At 61.3% G+C, this 14,229-nt stretch overlaps 1 protein-coding gene across 4 annotated transcripts in view; it reads right to left on the reverse strand.

Moving 5' to 3' along the window:
- The window catches only part of VAV2 (vav guanine nucleotide exchange factor 2), a 189,075-nt gene extending 174,852 nt beyond the window's left edge, over positions 1-14,223 (reverse strand). For all 4 annotated transcript variants that reach the window (XM_046670830.1, XM_046670815.1, XM_046670822.1 and 1 more), the window contains exon 1: positions 13,951-14,223. In XM_046670830.1, the coding sequence (XP_046526786.1) occupies positions 13,951-14,154 (204 nt within the window). In that variant the 5' untranslated portion in view covers positions 14,155-14,223. The remainder of the gene's footprint in view (positions 1-13,950) is intronic.
- Positions 14,224-14,229: the final 6 nt, after the last annotated feature.

Genomic DNA, 14,229 nt, shown 5'->3' on the forward strand with positions numbered 1-14,229 from the left:
GGCACATGGAAGGCCATGAGGAAGACACACGGAAGGCCAGGAGGAAGACAGATGGAAGGCCAGGAGGAAGGCCACGTGGGGCACAGGGGATTCAGGCAAGAGCCTTCTGTGTACCAACATACAGAAGCCAACAGCCACCATTAGTCGGGCATCAGGCCCTGCCTGGCCCGGTGCTCAGCACCCCTTGAGCATCATCTTCCTTCAGCTTCACAATCCATCCAAACAGGAGGAACTGGTGTCATCTTACAATACTCAGAGAAGCCAAGAAACTTGCCAAAGTCACTTAACCAGTTACTAACGGGCCTCGTGTGCCTGGGAACGCCCGACTCTCTCCCGCAGCCCTGGGGTGAGCTGTCACCTGAGCATCCTTATACCAGTGGCTTACGGTCCTGACCCTCCAGTGGGGCCTGCCCCTGGCAGCCATCAGCAAGGGGCAGCGGTACAGAAATCACCCAGTCCTGTTTCATAGGAGGAAAGGGACTCAGAGACGGGGAGACGAGCTGACGGTGCTCAGCCCACACCCACCCACCAGAGCAGGAAGAGACACCAAAGAAACACAATCCCACCCATCAACCAGGGGGCCCCAGACGCCCCACACAAGGGCAGGCGCCTCGTCCTTCTCCCCAGGGACACTCCCAGTGTGTGGCCGGTGAGACTCACGCATGCCACCGCACCCTGCCCCGCCCCCCATCAGGAGAGAGCACACCTGTACGTGCCCCCTGAGGAGGAAAACCTAAATGCAGGACTCCCAGGCAGTGGGGTGAGTGTCAAATTCCCGCACGGTTTACTGCAGAGAAAGGGCAGCTGGACAGAGAGACCAAGGCGCCCAAGGAGGAAAATGAGACAACAGGAAACCAGGGCTGGCAGGGCTAGGGGCCAACCCAGTCCTGGCCTGAGATCAATAAGCAGGGGAAAAGGTGGGGGGTGGGGGGGGGGGTGCTGTTAACCTGTTCTAGAACTCTCCTCCCCACCCCCAACCCACGCCCACCTGCTCCTGGCTGACTCCTACTCCTTGTTCAGGGTCAGCCAAAAGGTCACTTCCTCCAGGAAGGCTCCCTGACTATCGAGACTGGGTAGCCTCCCCACCACCCTGGCTCTCCCACCAACTCAACACAGAGCTCCAAGCAGTGATGGAGCCCAAGCCTTCCCCACTGCTTCTCCTCCAAAGCCTTCCAGGTCATTCACATCCGTTAGCAGAAACCAGCACTCGCTACTCACATAGAGGGGCCCGGTCCATCTCAGGCCTTTCTAACGGCCTCTTCTGCCAACGTCAGCGCAGGTGAGCGCTCCCCCAGTCCGCGGCTGAACTGGGGCAATAAAGGGCTCAAGCTGTCAAGTCCCACTCGAGAGGCAGAGCCACTTTCCTTTCAGCAATGGTGGGCACCCCACCAAGTCCCCAAGACTCACCACTCCCGGGCCTGCCCCAGCACTGCCCTCTGTGCCCGAGGCTCCCTCCCAGCCCAGGACCCAGGAGCAGTGGTGGAGACCCCGTGTTCCCCGCCCCAGGGCCCTGCACTGGGAAGACATCCTCACCGCCCTTCCCTCCCCGGCCTCACCTCCTGACTGGGCTGCGCCGGGGGGCCCAGCCTCAGACCCTCACACGCAGGGTTAGCACGTGCTGGATGCTGGGCAGAGCATGCCACTCACATGAGCTCATTCGACTTTTGAAACAGCACAGTGGGAATTATGATCAGTGTCCACATCCCCCATTTACAGATAGGGAAACTGAGGCTCAAACAGATGAAGAGATTGGCCTAATTTCACACACCTGATAAATGACAAACACAGGACACAAAGTGGACCTCCTTCCAAAGTCCCAGTCGCCCATCCTGCCTGGAGCGGCCGGGGAGGACCACGTGGGCCTGACCCGTCCAGCGGGCAGAGCACCCAGCATTTTGCCAGGGCCCACGAAAGCGCCCTGGGTTGAAGACAATACTTAAATACGTGCTATTAGCATATCACTTTCACCCCAACGCAGCCCTAAAACACAACTTTTAACGTTGCTTACGGAGGAAAGAGCCCACGCTGGCAAAGCTGTCCCGGGCCCGTGAAGTCACTGTGGCCTGGGGCTCCGGCCACGGCAGGCAAGGACCCCAGCGCTCGCCTGCCAGGCACCTCTGCAACTCCTTACGCAATTCTCCTCTCGACCCCACAGGGCAGGCTGTTTCTCTCACTGCGGTAAAGTACACGTAACATAAGATTGAGTACATCCACACTGTTCTGTAACCACCACCACCGTCCAGTTCCCGAACTTTCTCATCACCCTAAACAGAAACCAGCCCCTCGAGCAGGCCCTCCCCCCCCCCCCCCCCCCCGGCCCCCACGACCAACGATCCACGTTCTGTCTCTGTGGGTTTGCCTCCTCTGGACATTTCACACAGGTGGAATCAGACAATACGTGTCCTTCTGTGTCTGGCCTCTTTCGTTCAGCATGATGTCCTCGGCTTCACCGTGCTGTATTGGGTGTCAGAGCTTCACTCCTTTCTACGGCTGAATCGTGCTCCATCGTCTGGATGGACCGTGTGTTGTTTATCCATTCACTCGCGGAGGAAGATACTGTTTTCATCCCCATCCTACAGAGCAGGAAACTAAGGCTCCGTGAGGGTCAAGGTCAAGGGCCAATGGTCAGTAGCAAAGCCAGGACTCCAGCCCCGAGCCCTAACCACACCAGTCGTGCCCGGACACCACGAGAGGTGGGGGCGTCTGGCCGCTTCTCCAGCCAGGAACACAGCGGTCCAGGGGAAAGAGCGATGCAGCAAGCCAAGGGAGCCCGCTCCCCGATCTCCAGCCCGGCCAGGCCCCGCTGCCCTGACTCCTGCCTGCTTCCTGTGAGCCCAGTGTCGGGGCCTGGGAGCAAGCCATCAGCTGCAGAGGAAAACAGCACAGGTCTGAAAAGTTCTTGTCTTCCACCAAAATGACTGTTGGATTGTCTCCCTCTCTGGTCCCAGCAGCAGAGAAGCTAGGGGCTGGGGGAAGGGAGCACAGACGCCCCCGTCTCTGGGGCAGAGGGTAAATGAAGAGTGGGAGGAGCTTAGGAGCAAGGCAAGGAGGGTCTCAGGGGGCGGCTTTCATGATCATGAGAGACCAGAACCTTCCACCACCCAGGGGGCCTGGAGACAGGGTGTGAACAGACTGAAGCTTCCCTAAGGCCCTGAGTGCCCTAGGGGACTCGTGGCGACGGGCGAGGAACCACACACCCTTATGCAGTTGAAGGATGGGGCAGTCCTTGCTGCATCCATGACTGCAGTCACATGGGGCACCTCCCCGTTCCTGGAGGGACACTGAGGCCTGAGGCAGAGCCCCAGCAGGCCAAAGCTGGCAGGAATGCTCCCGTCGACCACAGCCAACCCCAGAGGGGAGGACGGGCCGAGAAACCGAAACCCGGGCCTCATGGCTCTGTCAGGAGGAAGGCCGGGTGAGTCCAGACCCGCCACTCGGAGCTCTACGGCCCTGGCAGGGGGCTCGGCCGTTAGGGGCCCCTTCACCTGCGGTCTGGTCGTCTGTCCTCCCCTGGCATTCGTTACGAGACAAACACGACGATCAGGCAAATGTCAATGAAAGCGAAATGTGTGGACGACCAGGAAATCAAGGCGCAAAGTGGAGGGAGGGCCAGGCAAAGGCAGGGCCGGGCTGGGACGGGTGGGGAGGCGCACGGAGCAGAGACACGTCTGACACCCAAACCTGCCCACCTGGAAAAGGACTGCAGTCCTGGCAACACCGGCCTGGCACCCCAGCCCGCAGCCTGCCGCATCTCGGGGAGACACCTCTCCTGCTGGAGCTGCAACGGCAGACAAGGCCCCAAGCAGAGGGACGGACTTGTCACAGGGGAAGCGGGAGACAGTGACAGCAGCATTTTAAAACGTCCTCTGACAGCAGAAGACAGACACGTGTCCCCTCCCCCCGCACAGATGGCAGCACAATCTCGGTGGCCTCGGGGACAAGCCCTTATTCCTGGAAAGACCTGGAGTCTGATGAGCCCAGAGGAGGGGACAGGACGCCAGGCAGCCGGCAGCTGAGCTCCCTGCCCACCTGGGCCGGCTCCAGCCGGACGCCCCGTGTGCACGCTGCCCCTGACAGCAAAGGACAAAACACAACGAAGCAGCAGAAGTATCTGTGGCTTTACGTTTAAGTTGGCTCAGGGGGCGAGGAGTAGGTGTGTTAAAAATAAAGATTTTAATCCTTACGTAAACTCTAGGAAGACCGACAGCAGACCCCACAAAGCAGAAACAGCGTGTGCTTCTAGCAGCACTCAGACTCCCAAAACCTGTGGCTGGCAGGCGTCCGGAGCCGCACGTGGGTGCCACCACCCCCGCTCCTGGCACCCAGTGCACAGCCCTGCCCCCCTCCACGGCCGCATGTTTGTTATTCTTGTGTAGCTTCTGGATTCTGAAACCGAAACAGTCGCAGTGGCTACAGGATGCTGACCAGAGAGCCCAGGGGCACGGAGTTTCAGAGGACCAGAACACAGCACCCGAGCATGGGGCCCGTCCCCCCAACGCGGGGTGCATGCGGCCAGCTCCCGACCCCGGGGTGAGAGCAGGGGTGCAGGCCCCGGAGCGTCCACTCCCGCGCACTGGATCCTCTCCCCATGGCCTTCATGGGCACACGTGAGGGCAGGGGCCGTGAAAAGAAGCCAAAGCCCCAGGTCTCGAAGAGCTGAGACCCAGAGAGCAGGCATCGAGGGAGAGGAGGACGCCGCACGCGACTGCAGGGGCACCATCCACCGAGCACCTATCGTTCCAGACGCTGGGCTCCGACATTGGGTCCCCTCTTCCCTCTATCCTCAGCCAAACCCCACGAGGTGGCTGTTGGAAACGCCCTTGACAGGCAAGGAAGCAGGGTCCGGGGGGAGCCGCTCAGCCAAGAAGCGGCAAGGCAGGATTTGAACCCAGGTTTGAGAGTGTCCAGCACTGTGCCCGTCTCCACCGCAGGGATGAGCTGGCGGCCGCCCCACTGCCCACAGCGCAGGAGGCCAGCCTTGGGGTGAGAACCAGGTCCCCGGGCTGGGGCCTGCACCAGGACGGCTCCGCCAGAGTGGGTGGGCCCAGGGTCCCAAGGTGCATGAAGGAGTGGATGCTGTACAGCCGTCCAGAACAGGACAGCAGGTGTGGACGGGGTGGGAGGACACGCAGACACGAGGCTTCTCGTGGCAGAGGCTGGAACCCAGGGGCCACTGCTGCTCACAACACAGCCTGTGAGGAGCTGACTGGAGCCCCACGGCTGGGCCCCGGACACACACAGACCCCTCGCCCAGAGACCACTGCTTCGGGCCCAACAGCCTGAACTGCACTTGGGCGGGCGACCTGCCCAGTTCCGGCTCCAGCTGGGGCTGAACCAGCATCGAGGACGAGGACGGCAGGTGCAGCTCGGGGAGGCGGGGCACAGCAAACCTCGTCAGAGAGCACGGCTGGCAGAGGGCTGGTCGCCCCTTCGGGAAGCAGCCCGCCCCGGCCTCCTGAGCGACAGCCCAGCCTCCTGCCTGCTCTCTCTGCATCTGAAAGGGCCAGTGCTGTTTCTGCATGAATCTCTTTCTCCGTCTCCCTTTCCAGAAGATCCCCAACATGGGACGGTTTCCATCTCTTCTCCCCAAAGCCCCCGCGCGGATGCTCAGCAGTGGGAGTTGAGTAAATGGTGGAGCGCACCCCCTCCCAGCCGCCTGAAGCAGCTCCACAAGACCCTCAGCAATCGAGGATGGTGCCAAGGGCCTGTGATGCTGGTGGAGGGAGGAGCGGAGTGAATGGAGCTCCAGACACCAAGAGACCTGCTTGGGTTGGTGGCAGGCCTCAGCTCCACGCCCCTGTGAGACCTCTGGACGGCCCCATCACCTCTCCACTAACCAGGCCACAGCCACCTGACCCGGGGCCTCACAGGGTCTCCTGAGGCCCAGAGGAGGTGCCAGTGCTGGGCAGTCAGGGAACAAACCCTGCCAGGACGGGGCGTAGCCAGGCCTCAGATCTAGAATAGCTGGGGAGCAGAGCGGGAGCCCCCCAGAGCCCCGCCCCTGCAACACCCAGCCATCTCCAACCTTTAATTAGTGGAAGGCACCCAGTTTTCAAGGCCAGCTCAAGAGCCACCTCCCCCATGAAGCCCTCTGCAGTCACTCTGCCCCCAGGGATCCAAATGTTGGCATCAGCAGAGCATAAGCACAGCCGCCAATGCATTGACAGCAGATGCTGCGTCTGCTCCATCTCCCACCCTGGCCAGCCGAGCGGGTCCTTGGGAGCAAGAGGTGGTGTGAGACCCCTTCCCGCAGGTGTCCCTGGTCACCCTCAGTTAGAGGAGGGCCGCCATGCCCGACCCTGGGCCCTCCACTCCTTGGCCAAGGATCCTCCATCCTCCTAAATACCAGCCACCACACCGCCTCTGGGGCAGAAGCTAAACTGAGTGCGAGGGGCTTAGGGGGTGGAGAAGGAGAGCGGGCCGAGCCCAGGGCCCCGGCAGCCCACCCCACCCTTTACCACCTCACGGCTCTGCTGCGGCTGGGCGGCCAGAGGCGAGGTGAGGCCAGGGGCCCAGGGAAGGCGGCTGCCCCAGGAGGCAGGGCCGCCCCAGGCTCCCGCAGGCCACCAGCTGGGGCCACCCTGGTGCTGAGGAACGAGCAGACGGCGGGGGAGCGAGGGCCAGTGCCCAGCCAGCAGGGGCAAGCTGGCCACTGCAGGTGCAGGCCGGGGCGCAGCGTTATGAGACGGATGGGGCCTCGGGCCAGCAAGGACAGCACCAGGCCCCCATTTGCCCCCCAAAATCCTGCCAACAGCCTGCGAGGGGGCCGCTGTCATCCCCTTTCCAGACGGGGAGACCCAGCCTCAGCCCAGCCAGTGACACCGTCGCCACTAAGATTCCCACCGCAGCCGAGTGGCCGAGTGTGGCCCCCCGCTGCCATGTTGGGGAGCTCACTTCGCTCACTAAATGTTTGAGGACCTCTTTATGGCCAGCGCTGTTCCAGACACAAGGCCACCCAGCCTCTGGAAGCCCTAGGCTCCTCATCTAGAAAGTGAGCCGAGGGCAGACCCCCAGCGACAACTGCTCCAAAGACAAGACGAGATCACCGACACGGCCCTTGGTACGTTTTCTGGCACAAAGTAAGCAGAAGAGAAAGCTTTGTTCTTGTTGAGAAGCAACAGGAGGCCTTCCTGGTGGAGGAGCCAGTGCCAAGGACTCTGGATACAGACGGAGACACAATCACAAACTGTGATGGGACCAGGGGGCGCCCAGGGGACCAGGACACCACCACAGGCCCCACAAGGCCTCTCAGCAGAGCCAGCCCGCTGCCTGGTTTTATAAAGCCCGTTGCCTGGCCTTGTCCAGCCTACAGGCTAACAAAGGTTTTCACGTTTTTCAATGGTTGGAAAAAAATCAAAAGAATAATGTTTTCTGACGTGAAAATTATACGAAATTCAAATTTCATTCTCCACAAATGCCCAGCCACACTCATTCATCTACAGCTCGTGTACAGCTGCTTTCTCACCACGAGGGCAGAGTTGAGTAGTTACAACAGAGACTGTCTGGCCCACGAGGTCTGAAATATTTACTGTCTGGCCCTCTACAGAAAACGCTTGCCAGCTCTGCTCCAGGAGAGGGGTGGCGGGGCCGCCTGTGGTGCTCGGGTACAAGGAGTCGGAGTCAAGGGGCGGTTGGGAGGGAGGTCCCCCTGGCGGGGTGGCCTTAGCCCCAGGGCTACAGGGTCCAGTCTGGGCATCTGCCTAAACCAGGGCCCCTCCACACCAGCCCCACCAGCACTGCCCTGTCCCAGGCGTCCCACCCCTCAAACTCGTGAAGCCACAGCCACAGACATCGCCTGGACACAAGGACAGCAGGAAGTGGCCAGACAGCATCAGGCTGCTGACCACCTAGTACCTTTCTAGAAGGATGAGGGAGTCCCTTTCCAGGAGGGGGACATCCTTGGTCCCCTGGGCCTCATGGCATGAAAGGGCTCAAATGAGGCACTGGGGAGGGGGCGCACCGTGGCTACCCACCCTTGTCAGGCCCCCAACAAGGTTGCTGCTCCCACTCCCAGGCCAGACACAGCCAAGCTCCCCATTGCCGGCGCCGAGAGCCCAGACCGTGGACTCGGCCCTCACGACGGCCTCCCCACCCCACACACACCCTTCTTCTCAGTTCCATCCCGGCCAGCTCACACCAAAGCCAACTTGTGCGATGAGTGCACACGGCACAAACAATTCATTTGACACCAGTGCCAGGCTGTGCCCTCCCGAGGACTCGGGGACATCAATGCCCATCGGCCTTTCCTGCTGATTCCAGACCCACGCCTCAGACCCTGCCCCGCACAGCCCTGCAGGTGCCCCTCCAGGCAGTGGGGTCAGTGCCACGGACCGACCCCTGGCCCGCCAGCCTCTCTCTCCCACCCCGGCTCCCTAGGGCTCGGCTGCTGCTGCACATGCCCTGCCACGTGGAAAGACGAATGTCCGGGAACTGTGTTTCTCAACTTTCTTTTCATCATCACCTCCCCAGGGAGTATGTTCAGGCAATTTCCCTCATCACCTTCCCCACATGAAATTTTAATACCACAGATGTGCCGTGTATCTGTTCTGTACTCTGTGCACATCTGTGCTTTATTCATAAAAAGAGTAAGATTTCTTCACCCCCTCAAAGATCTGATTTCCACCCCCTTGGGGGCAATACCTCTCCACTTGAGAATGCATGAGTTAAATAAAATAGATTATTAAAATTAATGTTACACATTTCTTTTTACACCTTTAACATAACCACCAGAAATTTTAAAATACAGATGTGGCTCACATTTCTCTGTTTGGCAGCACTGACGTGGGTAGAAAACAGACATGAATGTAAACGTGGGCAGGCACACATGTGTACATGGACACACACATATCCACACGTGTGTACTCACACGCACACATGCACAGACTCCCCAGGTCCGACCGCTGAGGGCGCCTGGAGGCAGGGACGCCCCGGCAGCAGTGTGCACACCTGCACCCCGATCTTGGCTTCTATGCACCCTTCTCCACCTTGCAACCAGAGCTCCTTGGAGAAGCGGCTGATTCCTGCACTGGGATGAAGAGAAACACAAGAGAGCCCAGACATCTTGTGCCGGAAAGGAAAGAGGTGCTCCAAAATGAGAGGAAGCAGCTCCCCCTGGTCAAACCTCTGAGACCATTTGAGCATCAAAATAAATAACGACAGTAACCATGATAACCATGGAGTAAAGCAGGAGGCCATAATCCAAACTAGCAGAGAGAGAGAGAGGAAGGAAAGAAAAGAGAGAGAGAGCACTAGAGACGCACATGGTCTCAAGGCACCTTCTTGAGAATATCCACGAGCACAAGAGGGAACAGAGTAACTTCACAGTGGAGACGCCCGGCAACACTGCCTCCATCAAGTGATGACAGCCACCCCCAGCAGTGGGACAAATCTAAACCACGGGCCACCTGAAGGGCAGGATGCAACCCCACGGCTGCTCTGCCCAACGTGTGCGACCTGGGTCAAACCCCAAGGAGACATCAGATGAACCCGAATGGAGGGACACTCGGGAATAAAAGGAGCCTGTCACCTTCAAAAGCGTCAAGGCCACCAACAGAAAGGAAAGGCTAAGAACTGCCCCAGACTGAAAGAGGCTCCAGAGGAACAGCCTAGGGCAGCACAAGACCCCTGGGGTGACCCTTGGGCGGAAAGGGGCGTTTACTGAAACACCTGTCAGACCTGAGTGGGTTACATGGGGAGACCACCGCAGCTGTCTTCCGGATTCTGACAGCTGACGGGGTAGGAGAACACCCCAGTTGCGGGAAACACACTAAAACCTGCGGGGGTGCAGGGTGCCCGGTCACCAACTTACTCTCAAATGGGTCAAGAAAAAGTTACAGGTGCTGCACATACGGCTTTTCCGTAATCCGAGATATTTTCAAAACTAAAAGAAAAGAAATCTGCTTTAAAAAGAAAGAAAAGGCTTCCTTGTTTCCGCTGGAATCGGCCTTCCTCTCTGCCCCCGGCAGCCTGGCGTCACGCACCTCGGCCTCGGGAACCAGGACGCCCCTGCCCGCACTCGGGAACCCTCTGGATGCTGAAGGCCGCTTGTTCAGTCAACCAGCATCTCATCCACACCTGCTGTGCGTCCTTGCTCGCCTGGAAGCGTCATGAGAGCAGCGCTGGGCCGAGCCGGCCCCCAGTCCCCCGGCGCCAAGCACAAAGCCGGCCGGGCAGTGCGGGGGCCCATAGTTACTCCTGCAGTGAAGAAGCAAAGAGAAGAAGGAGCGGAGGAGAGGGGCGCAGGCTCTGCAGGACCCAAGACGAAGGCTTGGAGGGGCTCACACGGGTCTGGAGTGGGGACAAACAGCCACACACGGATGCTGGCACCCCTCACTCAAACTCTACCCAGCTCCTGGACTCTGGGGAGGGAGCAGCAAGAGCATGCCTCCCAAGTGACGAGTGCATTAAAACGAAGTGTGCAGAGTGCAGGGTTAGGGGTAGATGCCCAGTAGACTGGGGGCCAAGCCACGCTCGCAACGCCACCGGACACAAGAGAGTGAAATCAGAAGAGGCTTCCTAGAGGAGGGGGCCTCTAGACTAGCTCCTACAGGAAGAACCAGGCCAAGAGGAGGGGAGGTCTTCCGGCAAGGGCACAGCAGGTGATGGACGGTGACAGAAAAGGCGTGGGCGGAGGGAGCAGGCTGGGGTGTCAGCGAGGCTGGACGGGAAGGGGCTGACGCTGGAGGTACAGGCAGGGGAGAAACCCAGTGGGCCCTGCAGACTGGCTTCCCGATCTGTGCTGCGAGGCGGCGGCCTGCCAGGGAGGCGTGGGCCAGAGGCCGGGGGGCAGTGCCCTCAAGGTTCAAACGCAGAGCAAATGCGAGGGCCGTCTGCTGGCATCAGGACCTCGGGACCTCACCAGCGAAGCTGCTCCAGACACAAGCAGTCTCCGATTAGGCTCAGCAGGTGGCGGCCATATCTAATTAGCTTAATTAAACCCAAGGTGGCTTCCAGGCATTTTGGATAAAAATATAAAGCACACCCCGCCAGCTCCGGGAGGGCTCGGCAAAGGGGCAAGCTGGACCTCTCCACGAACACCTCCTAGTACCCGGCTCCAGAGACAACAAGTGCTCAATAAGTGCACATTGCTATTATGCTCCTTTAGGGCCAATAACCAAGCTGAGATCAATTCACAGGAGGAGCACTCCAAATGCTATCTTCTGAAAACAGCATGTCACCATGAGACACCAGCCTGGCATTCTGGAGCGAGAGGACATCCGGAGGCCTTTGAGCTGGATGGGTCCCGGGCACGCTGGGACACCAAGGAGATGGAAAGGCCTTGCCGACGGATTGTGGCAAAGTATCCAGATCCCCAAGAGCACAGGCATGCGCTTGCATGGGCTCCCCCCTCCCGTGAGAACAGACACACCACCAACCACCCGAGCAGCTGGCCAGGAGCGTCCATCAGAAAGTCCGCAGGACAGCTCATGGCAGTCTTTAAGTCAGAATTTGTGTAAACAGTCCAGAAGGGAGACCAAAGTTCGTGTCTTAGTTTTGCTGCTTACTCTGTGTGACCTGGGGCAAGTCCCTTGACCTCTCTGAGCTTCAGTCGCTTGATCTGTGAAACAAGAGTGGTGTACCCCCTCAGGATCGTAAGGTGAGTAAGAAAGGGCAGCTACGATTTTCTCGTGATCCAGCCACGGTGGACCAAGAGGACATCTCCCCTCCCCTCCAGGGCTGCTGAGCTCCCTGATAACAAAGGGCAGCCAGGCAGACAGCCCGAGCTCCTCTCCCAAACCCACCCAGCCATCCGCGGGAAAGGGCACTGTTTCTTTAACTGTAAATGTACAGACGGAGCCACCAGCTAACCCCCGAACCAGTGGACGCGGGTTCACGGAGCGCCTGCAGCCACCGCGGTGCAGCAACAGATGTACAAAGATCCGTGTGACCAGCCCCACCCTCCATGAGACTCCAGCGAGCCGAGCTCAAGGAGACCACGAGCTGAGCTCAGGGAGACCAGCCCTCCGCGCCGAGGGCGACACTGCCAGTGTCCCAAAGACCATCGGAAGTGGCCAAGGTTTATGCAGCACTGCCCTGAGGACATTCTCTGCCCTCACTCGTCAAACCCTCACAACGTGGCTGAGGTGGTGACTACTATTACTGTCCCTATTAAACAGATGGGGAAACTGAGGCCCCAGAGGTGGTCACCTACCTGAGAGGTGACAATGCCAGGTTTCAATCAGAGCATGGGGCCATGAACACACACAGACACTCGTTCAGCCGGTTCTCCCTACCACCCAGGCCCGCTTAACATGGCTTCACCTGGGCTGGGGCAGGGGGCTCCGGGGGACTGTGTAGGTGTCAGTGTTGCTGCCCCCCCCCCCCCCGCTGGCCCCAGGGCCCCCAGGAAGCCTCTGCACTTTGCACTGCAGGGGCCAAGCCAAGCCACCTGCCGCAGCCAGCGCCCCCTCCTCCTCCATCCTGCCCAACCCCCAGCTGGGGAGGGGTAGCCCCCAGGACCCAGCAGCCCGCCAGGCCCAGCCTCTGCTGGGCGGACCCACCCACCCACCCACCCCAGGCTGTGCCCTGTGCCCCGGCCTCCCTGCCAATCAGCCGGGAACCCCGCCAGGAGCCAGCAAGCCTGGGCAGCCCCTGCGGTTCACAGCCAAGAGCAGCCGCTCCCGCCCAGGCCAGCTCGACCCTCCACGGCACTTCCCCCTCAGTTTCTCCAGCCATAAAATGGAGCCAGTACTTTCCAGCCCCCAGGGGTGAGGACGGAGGGCTGGATCCGGGAGCACTCTGCAGTAGGGCGCACGGCCCCAGGGACCGTGGGCTGCCTAAGGATGGCGCCGGTTTCGGGGAGCCCTGAGGACCAGGCCGGGCACAGCCAGGACTCCCTCGCGGGGCTATCCGCTGCTCTGGTCCCCACTTGTCATTACTGAGCAAGAGGGTGGCCCCCCTGTCCCCTCAGAGCTCTTCTTTGTCAGCAGCCACCCCTTACCCCCCACCCCCTCTGGAGGGGGGTGCCCCCATTCCCCTGGAAATGTAGTCACAGCCAAAGGGCAGAGGCCACGCAGCCCAGCCTGGAAAGCAGTGACTCACTCCGTCCCTCCCTCCCTCAGTTTTCCGATGTCACACTTGTGAATGGCTGTTGTCCATGGGCACTCGCCGAGGTCCACGCAAAAAGGGGCTACAGAGTGAACAGGAAGGTCGCTCCTGGGAGCTGCTGGCCAGACCCAGGCTGGCCCCCTGCCCCCTTGGGTGCTAGGTGGGGGTTCTGTGACCCCCAGAGGGCAGAGCCGGAGCCTCCATTCTGCTTACGTCTTAGCCAAGTTCCCTTTAAGGGGCCAAGAAAGGCAGCTCCTGCCGGCGAGCAGACATTTTCCTGTCGCCGGTGGCCACATGCGCCTCGGCCGCGACAAAGGCCACACTTGAGGGTGCTGGGGAGGCGATGGGGGCTGCCACTCTTGCCAAGTTAGGCGGCCCTGGGGGCCTGATGGCGCTCGCGCCCGCCGGGCCGGGAGGAGGGAGACCGGCGAGGGGGCGGCGCCCGGCCCACCCGCTCCCTCCGGCCGCGCCCCGAGCCCCGCGGCGCCTGCTCGTCCTCCTCGGCGTCCCGCCACCAGGCAAGGAGCCGGAGGACGCGACGCCTGACGAGGCCACCCGGCGCGGCGGGCTGCCCGGGGTCCGGAGGGGCACTCGCGGGCCCCGGCGCCCAGGCCCGCGAGAGGGGCGGCCGCCCGGGTCCGGGTCGGCCCTCACCCTGGGGAGCGCAGACGGGCAACGGGCGCTCTGGGGCAGTGCCCGCGGGCGGCGGCGGCGCGCCCCAGGCTGGGGGCACTTCGGGCAACTTCGCGCTTCCCGGGCCGCCCCTCGGAGGAGCCGGCTCCGAGCCCCGGGGCGCGCCCCCTCTCCCCGCTCCCCGTGCCGCCGCTCCGGCCAGTGTCCGGGGAGCGCCCGCGGCTCGAACACCCGGACACAGGGCCCCTCCCGGCGCGCCCGGACCCTCACCTGGGACATCTGCGGCCGGAAGTTGATGTCCTTGAGGTCGATGGAGCCGGGGGAGAGGTTGTGCAGCAGCTGGCACAGCAGGACGCCGTCGCGCAGCGCCTGTGCCAGGTCGAAGACCACGGCCGAGGGCCACACGACCCGGTGGTTGGGCGGCAGGACTTTGCAGTCGATGAGCCAGCGGCCACACTGCCGCCACTGCTCCATGGCGCCCGCGGCGCCCGCCCGCGCGGCCGCTGGGCCGGCCGGCTCAGGGCAGCGCTCCGGCCAAAGTGCGGCGGC

Source organism: Equus quagga, chromosome 1 (genome assembly GCF_021613505.1).
Source record: "Equus quagga isolate Etosha38 chromosome 1, UCLA_HA_Equagga_1.0, whole genome shotgun sequence".
In the NCBI taxonomy this organism is placed as follows: domain Eukaryota; kingdom Metazoa; phylum Chordata; class Mammalia; order Perissodactyla; family Equidae; genus Equus; species Equus quagga.